The sequence below is a fragment of the Macrotis lagotis genome, chromosome 3 (genome assembly GCF_037893015.1).
Source record: "Macrotis lagotis isolate mMagLag1 chromosome 3, bilby.v1.9.chrom.fasta, whole genome shotgun sequence".
Classification (NCBI taxonomy): Eukaryota; Metazoa; Chordata; class Mammalia; order Peramelemorphia; family Peramelidae; genus Macrotis; species Macrotis lagotis.
The window spans coordinates 199,363,858-199,378,912 of record NC_133660.1 but is presented as its reverse complement, the minus strand read 5'-3'; the positions used below and the strand labels follow the sequence as shown (position 1 = coordinate 199,378,912).

Sequence of the window (15,055 nt, the reverse complement as noted above, 5' to 3'; positions counted from 1 at the left end):
CTCTGTGACTCCATTTAAGGTTTTATTGGCAGAAATATTGAAGTAGTTTGCCATGTCCTTCTACAGAGCATTTTACAGGTGAGGAAACATAAGCAAACAGGGCTAAATGTTGACCAAGATCATACAACTGATTAAGTGACTAAGGCCAGATTTCAACCCAGGAAGATAAAAGTCTTTCTGTCTCCAGGTCCAGTACTCTATCAAATACAGCAGCCAACTGCCCTCATTGTCTTGAATGATAACAAGTAGGTAGTAGTGAATTAACAAACAAAACAGATCAATTTAAAGGCTTTTGATTAAAAAAGTGATGTCATTGTAGATCTTAAAAAAAAAGAAAGAATTTTATTGGGTTTTAAAATTACATTCAGATTTCTAATCCATTAGAGCCTTCTTTAGAATTACAGAATATTAGAGCTGCAAAATTCCTTAAAAATATCTAACAATATTAGAATGAAGAGCTGAAAGGAACCTCAGAGGCTACCTAGTCCAGCCTCCTAATTTTACAGATGAGGAAATGTCTCCAACTATTAATTTCCTCTGTAGGTGAGATAAGGGAAATCATTATGCCCTTGGGAATCGCTTGGGAAGATCAAATGACAAAGGTCATTTTCTTAGTATTTTTTTTTTCAAAAACTTGCAAGTAAATTCAGTGAAATCACATAATTCAAACTGCACTGACCTAAAATTTTAGATTATTCCAATAGGAACAGGACCTGAGTTAATTTTTGTAGCACCTGCGAAGAATTTCCTTTTTCAAGCAAATGAATAATCTAAATAAGATTTCTAAAAACAGTATTTAAGCTACTTTAGAAAATCTTTTAGCATCTTCAGACAATTTCAAGAATCATTTACTTATGAACTATTTTAGAAAAATTACTCTTATCTATTAGCTGAGACTCTCTCTTTCTCTGTCTCTCAATGTCTCTCTTCTCTGGCTCACAATCTCTCTCTCTCTCTCTCTCTCTCTCTCTCTCTCTCTCTCTCTCTCTCTCTCTCCAAAATGCTTTTTTTTAGTTAATTTCCAATCTTTGACTTTGTTTGACTTAGCTTTCAGAACACTGGATTTAGATTGTAGTTAGGACCAATTCAGTTTAAATACTGTTTTATATCTACATTAACTATGTGAATAGACAAATCATTTAACTCTCTAACCCTCAGTTTCTTCTGAAAATGGAGTTAAAATTATATCAAATATTTATTTCAAAGGGTTGTTGTGAAGATCAAATAAGATCATAAATGTAAGGCACTTTGCAAATCTTAAAATGCTATAAAAAATTTAACTATTCTTATGATACACTTTAAAATAGTTATTTTTCAGGTGGATAAGAGGAGTGAATAAAGTAATAGGCCTAGAATTAAAATCTGAGTTCAAATTTGGCCTCAGATACTTACAAGGTTGTGTGACCTTGAACTAGTCACTTAACCTCTGTTTACCTTAGTTTCTTCAGATATAAAATGGAACTAGTAATACCATCTACTTCTCAGGGTTGTTGGGAAATAATATTTATAAAGTACATAGCACAATGTCTCACAGATAAGAAACACTATATAAATGCTAATTATTATTGTTGATGTTGCTGTTGTCATCATTACATAGGAAAAGAATTTTATCCTTAAACTGAAAAATCACTACATTCATTATGATTTACTTGGGGATAAATGATATCACCATAAGGAACCCAGAAAGTATTGATAGTGATTGTGAAGTCTTGGACAAAAAACAAACAACCAAAGAATTCAAATTCTGCCTCTGTATAATAGACTTTAATTTGCTAAAATTGTGCATATATGTTTTTTTAAAAAAATATATACTATTTAGGGGAGCTGTAGATTTAAAATTATTGCTTAGTCATTTTTTTTTACAGGGGAATGGGGTTAATGTGACTTTCCCAAGGTAACACAGCTAGGTAATTATTAATTGTATAGGGCAGGATTTGAACTAAGGTCCTCTTAACTCCAGGGCTGGTACTATACTGTACCACCTAGCTGTCCCTGCTTAGCCATTTTTTAAGAATTTGTACTCTTAGTGCTTGAAAGAAGGTTAGCATTGTTTGCCCAAAAGTTGATGATGATGATGATCCCCGAAAAAAATAGTAATGTAATTACTTCTATTAAATACATTTTTATGCCATCTTATAATAAAAGCTGAAAAAAAACTTTTAAGACCTTTGTGGACCTATTTTTTTCCACTACTGCCATTTTAAAGTAGCATCTTCAGCAGAGACAAGCAGTGAGCACTCTGTTTGGAAGATGGTGTCTAAGAATGTGATTTGGATTTTTAGACCCCACTGAAGATCAAAGAATGACTAAATACATTGCCAGGGTGGTATGTGTATGCATGTATATATATATATATATACATGCATACATACATCTATATGTAAATATGTTAAAGACTTGTAAAAGAACATGTAATTAAAAATGTGGAATTAAAAACTAGAGCTTTAAACTTAAAAATGGAAGGTAAGGGAGGAACTGCCTACATATGCTTATGAATTTGAATGTGAGCTCCTTGAGAACTAGGACTCTTTTTGCCCTTCTTTGTATCCCCCAGCATAGTCTAGCACACAGTAGGCACTTAATAAATATTTATTAACTGTTGACTAATGAAACAAGAAACCCAGAAATTATAAATTCTATCAATATAGGAAGAAGATAATTATTAGAAAGGCTTGGAGATCAGTGGATTCTCTCAATTTCTATTTTATCCTCTGCTTCTAGGATATCAGGGCAATTTTCCTATAGAAATACTTGAAAAAATGAAGTCAAGGCTCTTTTCCTGATCATGACTTTCAGGTAGCCCAATAATTTTTAAATTGTCTTGTGGATCTGTTTTCCAGGTCAGTTGCTTTTCCAATGAAGTACTTCATGTTTTCTTCTAGTTTTTTCATTCTTTTGTATTGTTTTATTATTTCTTGAGTCCTTGCAAAGTCATCAGCTTCCTTTATCTCCATTCTACATTTGAAGGAGTTGTTTACTTAAGAGAGCTTTCTTATCTCCTTTTCCATCTGGCCAGTTCTGCTTTTTAAGGTATTCTTCTCCTCATTAACTATTTGGGCTGTTTTTTCCATTTGACCAAAACTAATTTTTAACATGTTTTCATTGGCATTTTTTTGTATATCCTTGACTAAGCTGCTGACTTGGTTTTCATGGTTTTTCTTGCATTGCTCCCATTTCTCTTCCCAATTTTTCTACTACCTCCCTTACTTGATTTTCAAAATCTTTTTTGAGCTCTGCCATAACCTGAGTTCAACTCCTATTTCTTTTGGTGGCTTTGGATACAGATGTTTGGACATTGTCATCTTCTGAGTGTGTGTTTTGATCCTCCATGGAACCAAAGTAATTGTCTATGATCAAGTTCTGTTTTTTCTGTTGACTCATTTCCCCAGCCTGTGCCCTGATGTTGAGGTGCTTTCCAAACTTTTGAGTTGTTATTGGGACATGCCTGCAAGTACCAGAGTTCCTTTAATGTCTTATGAGAGACTCTGACTGTTCTCCTGGTCTGTGCTCTGGTCTGTGGATGACCACAAGCACTCCTGTGCCCTGGAGCTGTGAGGAGGGTCTCTGCTCTATGGAAGTGGGGGAGGGGTCACAGACTGTGTATAAGGTGTAAATATGGACAAAGAGCAAAAGCCCTGTCCCAGGGACAGAGGACAGACCTTGACAGTCTCCCCCCACCCCCTTACTTTCTGTGAGCTGGACACTCTGGGAGCAGCTGCTGGGTGGCTCCCTGCTGGGTAGCTCTGTGGCCCTGCTTCCATTTCCCAGTATCTGGGCTGTGCCAACAGCTGTGACTATGCTGAAGGTCATGCTAGCCTGGACTCTTCCCTCACTCTGGCAGAGGTTTCCCCACTGAACTTCCCTGTGTTGGGAGGCCTGGAAACTGTTTTTGCTGCCATGAGCCAGAGCCCCCAGGGACCCAGGCACCCCACAGGCTGTACCGGAAAGGCTGGAGCTCCTTGGCTCCAGCATGGTAATCCTGGCTGTGCTGTCACCCCCGGCTCCAGTCCTATGGAACAGAGTACCTTCCCATGATCTTCCAGGTTATCCTGGACTGGAGAATTGCCTCACTGGATCTTTCTGTGGGTTTTGTCTCTCAAAAATTAATTAGAGTTAGAGTAATTTTGAGGTTTGGGGATTGTTTTGGTAAAGAGTTTCTGGGAAATCTGGTTCTCAGGCTGTCATCTTGACTCTACCCCACTAGAGGAATATACCTTATTTAAATGGAACTCAGTAGACAAATTAAGCAGTACATATTTTAATAATTCATTTACATAAATGCATACATAGAAAAGTTGGGGCAAACAGTGATGAACACTTGGGTAAAAATCAATGGATAAAGAAACAGAAGTGATGTGATGGTAGGAATCTGCTACTTGGCCAAAAAGATAGAAAGAGTTGAGTTTGAGAAGCTGGTTACAAATCTAACTTGTATATATGATGTCCAAAGTGATTTAGGTTTTCCATTATATGGACTGCTGCAGGATCTCCTTCTAAACCAAAAAAATGTAGTTGACATATCTTTTATTTGCAAGAACATTGTTTTTATTTTTAAAGTATTGAAGGATGCTATTGTTCAGGACATGATAGCAATAAAAAAAGAAAAGGTTGCTGAATTAGAAATGATGGATTGGGGCAAAATGAATATTTCCTTTTAGATGTTTGTGATAAAGAAGAGTCAAACATAGTTTGATGTGCATAGTAAGGGAAAAAACTGTCTTTTAAAAATTCTTCAGAAGAATAAGTAAGATTTCATGATTAGAAGAAGTCAGAATTAAAAGACCTTCATTAGCCCTTGAGGGCATTAGGAACCTCCAGGACCAAGGAGGTAATAGTTACATTGTATTCTACACTTTTCTATCTACTGTATTCAGTTTTAAACATCATATTTTAGGAAGAAACTTGACAAACCTGGAGTCCATTCAGAAGACTATGAGAATGATGATGTGACTGAAACTATGCCATATAGGCATTATTTTTAAAATATATTTTATTTATTTCATTAAATTTTTATCAATTACATTAAAAAATAGTTTAAACATTCTTTAAAGTTTTGAGTTCTACATTCTCTCCATTTCACCACTCTTCCACTTCCTGAGAAGGCAAGCAATATGAGATTATTTATAAATATGAAGTTATGTAAGACATATTTTCATATTAACCGTGTTACAAAAGAACACAGACAGCCCCTCCACAAAAATAAGAATATAAGAAAAATAAATTTCAAAATGTATGCTTCAATCTGCATTCAGAGTTCATCAGTTCTCTCTCTAGAGGTGGATAGCATTTTTTTTATCATGAGTCCTTTAGAATTATCTTTGATCATTGTCTTGATGAAAATAGTTAAATCTTTCACAGTTGATCCTTCATACAACAATCCTCTTTGACTATGTACAATGTTTTCCTTGTTCTGCTCACTTCACTTTGCATCAGTTCATAGAAGTCTTCCCTTCCTCCTGATCATTAGTATTCCACTATAATCAGTCATTCCCAATTAATGGGCATTCCCTCAATTTAATACATATCTATCTATCTATCTGTCATCTATCTATCTATCTATCTATACATATATATAGTATATATACATATGTATGTATAATATGTATAATGAAATGGAAATAGGTCATAAAAAAGGTTGCATCATGACAGAATGAGACAAAAAGCAAGACTATATGTCAACATAAAAGGTTACTCCTCCTTATACAGGCCTTGATGGTTCCAGTGGACGATAGCATTCTAAACACTTTATTGAGTCATAAAAAAGGTTTAACTTACAGCATGATAATAGATTCATAAAAGGTTAAAGTGAGAAGAAATCTTAGAGAACTCAACCAGCTTATTTTAGAAATGAGAGAATAAGGTTCAGAAATATTCTGTGATTAACCCAAGATCATAGAGCTAGTTTATGACAGTCCTGGTACTACAGTCTAGCACTCTTAACATTCAGTTCAGCATTCTTTGTATAATGCATAATAGCCTGTGGTCTTTCTCCTATTGACTTAACTATTCAACTTTTTCCATATTGTTAAAAGAGTTAGCCTTTAGTCAAAAATGGTAAATTCATTATTTGTGGTTTAGTCATTGAAAAATCTATGATTCCTGAAATTTTTATTAAAAATTCTAAATCACTTGGCAATAAATTTATGACATCATAGTTTTGAATAGCAGTGACAGTAACTTTAATTCTCAATTCTCTTTCAAGAGACTGGAATATTTGTCTTTCTTTTATTAGCTTTTAATTTTATAGTGAAAATACAAGTATGGTCAAATCACAGTTGACTCAAAGTAGAAATAACTAAAAACTCATTGGAGATTCATTAACCTCCCAAGATATTTAGTTCAATTTAGAAATAATAAACTACAAAATTTGTTTTCTTAGCCAAAATTCCTAACATTTAAAGCTTATTATCTTTGCTACACAAATCAAACTATGAGACAGTCAGAATTTATTAGTTTAAAGAAATTAGTTTAAAAGAAATTATTAGTGAAAATGTTTAGGAATCTATATTATTAGTAGCCAAGAGCAACTTTTCTGTAAAACTTGGTCAATTTTTCATTTAGATAGCTAGATGGATGGATAGATAGAGGAATTGATAGATTTATATAAATCACAGCAAAATCACAGGTAAGATCTAGAACAGATTTTTCAAAATGAAAAACTGCAATCTTGTAAAAATTTCTAATCTTCATTATGACTTTATATGAAGGAAATTTACTATGTTTTGACTGAAATTTAATTGTGATTCAAAGTTCTTGATAGGTTTATCATCAAAAGTGGCTTTGCAAACATGTGGATCTTAAAATTATTGCTTTCAAATGGAAACCTTCTTTTAATTAATTATGTCTCAACATAAAATTCTTCCGGAGCATTTCTTGAGTTGTCTTTGAAATAGCTCTGACTTCTATACAAGGGCAGTGATAAAATATTTTATTATTTGATTCATGTTTCTAAGGGATGCTTGAGTGAGGACAGACTCCAGGTTACAGTTAGAAAATTTTGGCTGGAGCTTTTGGTAATAAATCAAAATGAGATCCTATTCTCTGTGGATGGCAATATTGGTATCAGGTGCATAGCTAGTCATTTGAGTCAAATAAGCAAGCCAGCATATAAGTCGTAATGGTTTTTAAGGCCTGACAGGACTTCCATTAAAGATGAAAAGAAATGGCAAAGACAAATTGTTCATCAAAACTTTGTGCCCTTTGAATTATTAAGCCAAACTCATCCCTGCCTATGGAAAATGTGAAAACTTATGCTGTCAGACTTTTTTAAGGATACTAAATCAGAGCAGTTGATATAGATTGGGTGCTTTCATTTCAAACAAAATGAAAACAATATATAACTTCAAGGTTTTTTTTTTCTCTTTATATGTTACTATATGAATACACTGGTAAATGGTAGATAGCTATTTTAATTTGTATTGAAATCCATTGCAGTCTGCTATGTAGGATGAAAGTAATTTGCATGAAAATAAATCAGTAAGAAGAATCTGAACCCTTTCCATAGTAACAGATGAATTAAATATCAATATTTTCCAACATTGGCCACAAATAATTATTTCTTGTAGCCAGCACACCCGAATCAGAACTGATAGAACTTAAAATCATGAAAATCATTCACTGTGTATATGCTTAACAAAAAGCTCATTATACCCAGTTAGCCTAATCAGAGGCTGTTTTGCTCTCATTCCTGTGAGCTTTTTGTTCCTTCAGATCAAAATAATTTTATTACTTGAAGGCACAGAAAGAGAAGCCCAATTGTTTTAAAAATTCCTGAAGAAAATAATATCAATGTCTTAACATTTCTAGAATTTCCTGAATTCCTTCCTTCAGAAAGTTTTCCCATAATACATTTTTTTATAACTTCATCCTATACTTCTGGTCCAAGCTTGAACTTTTCTCATCCCTAGTCTAATTAAGTGATCCTAAGACAACTTCATATTTGCATTTCTAGCGTTGCCTTCATAAGCCTGGCTACTTAGAAATATGTTACAACATTGCATTGAGTAGTTATATATTTTGACTCTGACAGCTTTAATTCTCACTAGGATTACAAAACATTTAATGTGGATTATTAAAACAGGATTTATATTTCTTTGAGGATTTTCTCAAAATTAATTTTCTCAGCCAAATATGACATATGAAACACATAAATTTTCCTTGTTATGCAGTAAGGAATAAGCAATAATAATGCTTACCTTCAAATGCTTTTTTCTTCTTTAGAGTCCATTTTACCATGCAGTTTGAATTAAGTAGTGATAATATTTGTTATCCATACTGGAGTGATGTTTATTAAAAGTTTTACATGTGCAAGACACTATACTAGCTGCTGGGGCAACCAAGAAAAATACAAGAGAGGCCTACTCTCAAGGAATTGTTAAATATCTAAGAGGGGTTTGGAGAAGAAAGATAAGTCCATAAATAACTGGGCACACAGAAACAAGAAACACAAATAATTTCAAAAAGTACAAAAGACTTCAGGCAAAATAACACAAGACATTTGTAAAAGAAAAACAATCATTTTCACCAGTTTAGACCAGGATGGTTTGGGGAAGGGAGTGCCATCTGAGAAAGAAAAGGAGAATTTTAATAGACATATATCTCATATAGACTCATATAGACATATAGACTCATTCCACTATGTTGTGTTCAGGAAGAATATGATCTGGGAGAGTGAAGAACAAAAATGGTAGATAGAGTGCTTCACTCTAATGGGAAAATAAAGTGTAGAAACAGGAGTAATAACAGACAAGGCAGGACAGGCATTCATATATCTCTCTTCTCTCTTCCCTTATTCCTAGTCCTGCCATTTATTTTCAGGTAGTTAAAGGAAAATAAGTACATACATGTGTGTGTGTGTGTGTGTGTTACCTGTCCAAAAGAAATGCTAACCTATTCCTCTTAAATATACATAGTTTGCTTCTTTTTTTATATAAGGGGCTAGGAGTATAGAATTAAATTCATTCCTATAGCTTCTTGGATTGTGCCTTACAAAAAGTATCACCAGAGGGTGTTCTGATATTTTCCAGGCTGAAGGAACCACTAAACATATATGACTTTGATGGAGAGAAAAATTGATTTAGATTTTCAATTATACCTAAGTTTCTATCCATAAACCCAGTGTAGTATAATTAATAATGATGAGGAGGATGACTACCTGGATGAGGAATTCTAAGCAGAAATAAGAGCAATAGTGTAATAAACAGCAGAGTTAAATCATATAACTTCCTAAACACTATTCAATATATGTTGAAATATTAAACCTTTCTAAACCCTATCTTTTTAGTATTTCTACCTCTTTTCTTACTTTCCCCTTTTTTATCTTCCTAACTACTAAAAAAAGGTGGCACAGACCTATAATCCCTATTACTAGGGAATCTTAGTAGATTGCTTTATTTCTAGGTTCTGAGATACAGTAGGGCTAAGGTTGATTGTCCGCATTATGACAGGCATTAATATGGTGAGCACTCTGGGATCACCAGGTTCCTAAGCTGCCTAAAGAAGGGCAAACCAGTTAAAATCAGAAAAAATTTGCCAGCTTGATACTTCAATAATAATCAGCATTGGGATCAGCTCATGAATGTTCAATGTACTTCCAGTCCTTGGAAATAAGGAGACCCAATCTCAAAAAAAAAGTATGTAGAAATCTTTCTTTGCCATGATCAAGGGCCTCTTAAGTACAAAACTCGATGGAAGGTATTGGGTGAGAAAGATAGTTGACACATATTCATTACCCTCATAAAAATTATTATCTAACAAGGGAAGATACAATTTATGCACAACAATGTGGGAGAAACTCACATGAAAACATAAGAATGATAGAGTGTGGTCTGTACAATAGTGTGAAGTCTGAAGATGGAAAGATCAATCCTTAAAGCAGTAGTCATACATAATCAAGAAGACATTGAAGGATGAGTAGGATTTCAGAAGACAGATGGGAAGAGATAGGGTTTTAGAACCAGTTAGATTATATAGATAGCTATGTTGAGATAGGACAAAGAACCAGATGCAGGAAACAGTTCAAGAAAAGGCATATAGAAAGAAATATAAACATTACAACTTGAATGAGGCCTATGTACATAGAAAGGAACAATATGAAATAAAGGTAGGAAGACAGATTTATACGAGTTTAAAGGGACATCATATACCAATGCTATTATCCTAAGATTTGTATGTTTAATATATTTCTCCTTGTTATTATACTATTTATTATACTTCTGAATTCTAGTGACTTCTTAGTTGTTTTTCAGTTATTTCAGTCATGTCCAACTCTTCATGATCTTATTTGGGGTTTTCCTGGCAGATGCTGGAGTGGTTTTCCATTTCCTTCTCCATCTCATTTTATAGATGAGAAATTGGCCAGAGTAAAATGACTGACCCAAGGTCACACAACTAGAAAATGTCTGAAACCAGATTTGGATTCATGTAGATGAGTTTTTCTGACTTCAGGCACAACACTTTATCCTCTTAGCTGCTGACTTCTTAGAAGGAGTCCATTATTCTGTGACAAACAGCACAATTTCAGTAAAAAAATTTAGCTATAATATGTGCTACCAGGGAAAGGACAATTTAAGACACCTCTATATTTGGCCCATATGTTTCTTTTTTCCCCCCATGTTGTTTCCTCTCACCAGAAAGTACTTAGTGGCCTTAGAGGTGAACCTGTAAGGTTCATGAAGGCAATAGCAGTTATGCACAAGTTCTGGTAGTTCTGCTACCAATATGAAAAGGTTGCAAGTAGGGATCAAGTGAATGGTTGTCTTTCTGTACTCCAAAAAAAAAAGCCTAAATTGGCTTTAGAAAGATTCTGCCATCACTCACATTCCCCCCTTCCCCCTGTCCCCCCCTTCTTACTCCAGATGCCTATACCCCATTGAGTATATATGCTGTTTCCTCTCCTAACCACCTCTGATGAGAGCGAAGATTCCATCATTCCCCCTTGCCTTCCCCCTTCCATATCATTGCAAAAGCTCATTGTAAACAAGAATATTTTATTAATGTAAAAAAAAGCATTATTTGTACAAAATGAGAATAAATATTAAATAAAAAAAAGAAAGATTCTGCCTTCAAGGATCAGGCCACCAGGTGATAATGTTTCTGATCACAGGAATACGTAGAAGCCATCTATGAAGGTATGGAGAAATGATCATTTGCTTCAATGGTCAGAGTTACCCCAATGAGATTACACATACACACACACACACACACACACACACACACACACACACACACACACACACACAAATTAAATGGATATATTTACTTAAAAAATATAAATTTAATTATGTTAATGTAATTAATGTGCATATGTGTGTGTGAATGTGTGTGTGAATGTGTGTGAAATCTTACTGGTGTGGGCACTCCCTCTATTGAAATTTATATGCATGTATATATATATATATATATATATATGCATTATACATATATCATAATGCATTCTCTTAAAAAAGAAAGAAAACATATATCCTTAATATATTTTAAGTGCCCCCTAAAAGATCAGATAGAAACAGATTTGCTTTGTAGTGAGGTTTATTTTTAGAAAAGGAAATAAAGAAACCTTTTATATTACTTGATGTTTCACTTCTAAGAACTTTAGTGTATAAAAAATCTTTTGGATAAGCCTACTTGTCACCTGTGTGAATGAAGGCAGACAGAAAGTAAGACAGGTAACAGTTTTGCACTTTACTATTGTCACAGCATTAAACAAGGAGACTGTCCATGTTTTCTACACCAAATAAGATTCTGCTTATCTGCAATCACGATTAGCATGTGGTACAAGTTGTTTTCCCAGTAGAGGTGATGAATTTGCACTTATTCATCCAATCTCTATTCCCTCTTCCAGCCCCTTATCCAGGCCCCCTTGGGACCAATGGCATATATTTCCAAGACAGCTGGCCAGGGTTAAGGGTGCAGGCTGTAGTCATGGAACACAGCCACAAAAGCAAACTGACTCTTAAGGGGATTGAACCTGTGACCTTGGCCCCATTAGCACCAGGAATCAACCAACTAAACTAACAACACTGAGTCTTACTTTGACATCCAAACTCCCTACAGTTGTACACATAAGGAAGCTACCCAACAGAAGTTATTTCCTTTGTTATTTTCCTCCCTAGATTCTTTTCTCCTAGGTTCCCACTTTACAAATAATGAAAATAGCAGGAAAGCACACCTTTTCATGTATTTCTTTATCAGAGATACCTCCCTCTGGGGAAAGAAAGATTAACTAGAAACCAAGAAATTGGTGTTTTTGTCCTTATTTCATCACAAGCTAGCTATATGAACTTGAGTAATCACTTCAAGTCCGTATTCTCATGGGATTATTAAAAGTATAGTACAGCAAAATCTGGGGTCAGAGACTTGCATTTGAATCCCAGTTTTACTACTTGTTACTTAAATGACCTTGGGGAAATTATTTCATTTCTCTATGCCTTGGTTTCCTCCCCTGTAAAATGATAGGGTGGGATTAGTGGATCTCCAATGTCTCTTCCAGATCTAAATCTGTTAATCCATAGTAAAATTAACTCATAGATTCAAGAGCCCTAAAATGTTAAATAAAATAGAAAGCATTATTACTTGTTTGTTGCACTTTTATCTATTTATAATAGAATGTAATTCTCCTAAAGGGTAAAGATTTCTGATACTGTGCAAGGAATCATCTTATTAATAAAATTTGATAATGATAATTAAAAAAAGTTTCAAACAGAGCCTGAAACTTCAGTAATGTGTACAATTAAAATATTTCACTGTTTCTTTAAAGAATGATGGAAATTCATAGCAATCAATGGTCTAGGCAATATAGATTCTGATGATGCTAAACTATTTTTAGGTCCTGTGGATGTTAACATACTTGCTAAATGTAGTCCATGCTTATCAAATCCATGTAAAAATGATGGCACCTGTAACAATGATCCTGTTGACTTCTATCGATGTACTTGCCCATATGGTTTCAAGGTAAGTGGAGCTGAAGGCTCAGGAAAAAAAAAACAATATAAATAAAGTTTGTGTTTGTGTGTGTGTGTGTGTGTGTATGTGTGTGTTGAGAAAGAGAGAGATAGAGAGACAGACAGACACAGAAAGAGAAACAGAGAGCAAGAGTGAGGGAGAGAGAGAGAGAGAGCACATCATGTATAAGTATGTGTGACACAGACAAATGCAGAGATGGTGGGAATGACAGTGGGAGGAGAGGAGAATGGAGAACATTTTTTCTCCTTTGTATCTATATATACTTCAAGAATTACTCTGTTCATGCTCAACTTTTGCTTTCTTTGCTTGGTTTCCAGGGTCAGGATTGTGATGTTCCAATCCACTCCTGCATCAGTAACCCATGCAAACATGGTGGAACTTGTCACTTAAAAGAAGGAGAAAAGGATGGATTCTGGTAGGTTGATATTATGTGTAAACAACCTTCTGAACCTAAAACACTAGAAGAGGAAAAACTAATCAAAAATTGCTTTAACTTTCACATCCCAGATATTAACAGAGAGAGAACCTTGAGAATCTTTTGATAAGGATACTGTCATTTTGGCCAGTCTTCATGGCATTGAAATGTTAAAAAGCAACAGTGTCCTCAGAAATCTCGGTGTGCTTTTTAAAATGAGAATTACAAAATAACAACACATTATGATTAGTCAAGGCAGATCAGGGAACGACATAGTATTGGTTCCATTATGCTAATTAATAGCTGGCTAGCCCCCTGCTGAAAGTCTCATATTCAGCTGTTGTTTTGTGTATTGCTTTAACAGACAGCATGTAAATGATAAGATGTAAATCCCACTGAAACAGAAAATTAATGATTCATTTCCAAGCTACTATGCCAGTAGATAAACATGCTGTGAGCATTTTTAATCTGGAGTTATTTAATCATACAGTACAATTACTCCAGATGTACTTCATGAATTATGAAATACAGTTCTTTATTAAAGGACTCTAATAATTTCGCATAAGAATGCTAATCTACTGCTCAAGCTTGTTAGAAATGCCACTCTTAAAAGAAATTCTTCATTCCTGCAATTCATTAAGAAATTATCCCTATATTTTCCATCTAGACTGTACCCAAAGATTATTTGACCACTTAATCAGGATTAAATTGTAAACATTGTATACCACATCAAAGTTATATTTTAATTAAGACTTGAAGGTGCATAAACACAGTTTATCAGTCCACAGACAAGCAAACTTTTTCTATCTCCCTCCTCCCCTCAGGTCAAGGGCATCAAAGAGAGGGTAATAGGTTTCTTCTTAAAATACAAACCAGCTGTTCAACAGTCATGAGCAACCTTACAATAGAATCACAAATTATGTCACAGGAGCCAACTAGGTATTTAAAACATCTGGGACATTAGAATACACGTTGCTTGTGTTTCTGACTTGCAAATATACCCACACTTTTGACTATCAAGGATGTGGTATCATTTGCCATCATAAAAACAAGCATGATTTTTTCCTTTTCTAAAGAGTCTGTATAGTTTCTGGTTTTCAGGACATTATTTTAAATTGGTACTTACAACATGTCATTTAAAGTCATTTAAAATCAATTTCTCTACATTTAAAGGCTCTATAATTGGTGAATCCGTAATTTTCAGTACGTGTACTCTGAATGTTCAGAAATATACTGGGAAATGTTTGTTCTTTCCTTCTTTTTGTTTTCCAGGTGTACTTGTGCTGATGGATTTGAAGGAGAAAATTGCGAAGTGAATGTTGATGACTGTGAAGACAATGACTGTGAAAATAATTCCACCTGTGTGGACGGAATTAACAACTATACATGCCTTTGCCCACCTGAATACACAGGTAGGATGTCCTCACACTCACTAACAATACTACATGAGGAAATCAGGGGGTTTGTTAAAGTTTCAGGGAGGCTGAATTAGGTGTGCTGAATAAAATGTACTGTGGGAAGTGGAGAAGAATGATGAGTTATATTCAGAAATATGAGATAATGCAAATAAAGAAATGACTTATGGCTGGTTGGGGCCAAGAAGACTAGGTAAGCTGAATGAGAAAGGATACATGAGTATAGAGATGTGCTAGTGCCTCCATATGGACTATACACAGCTTT

At 34.5% G+C, this 15,055-nt stretch overlaps 1 protein-coding gene across 2 annotated transcripts in view; it reads left to right on the top strand.

Annotated features, from left to right (window-relative positions):
* Nucleotides 1–15,055, top strand: part of SLIT2 (slit guidance ligand 2) — a 388,308-nt gene that overhangs the window by 307,806 nt on the left and 65,447 nt on the right. For both annotated transcript variants that reach the window (XM_074229717.1, XM_074229716.1), the window contains 3 exons: nt 12,824–12,948; nt 13,278–13,375; nt 14,648–14,787. In XM_074229717.1, the coding sequence (XP_074085818.1) occupies nt 12,824–12,948; nt 13,278–13,375; nt 14,648–14,787 (363 nt within the window). The remainder of the gene's footprint in view (nt 1–12,823; nt 12,949–13,277; nt 13,376–14,647; nt 14,788–15,055) is intronic.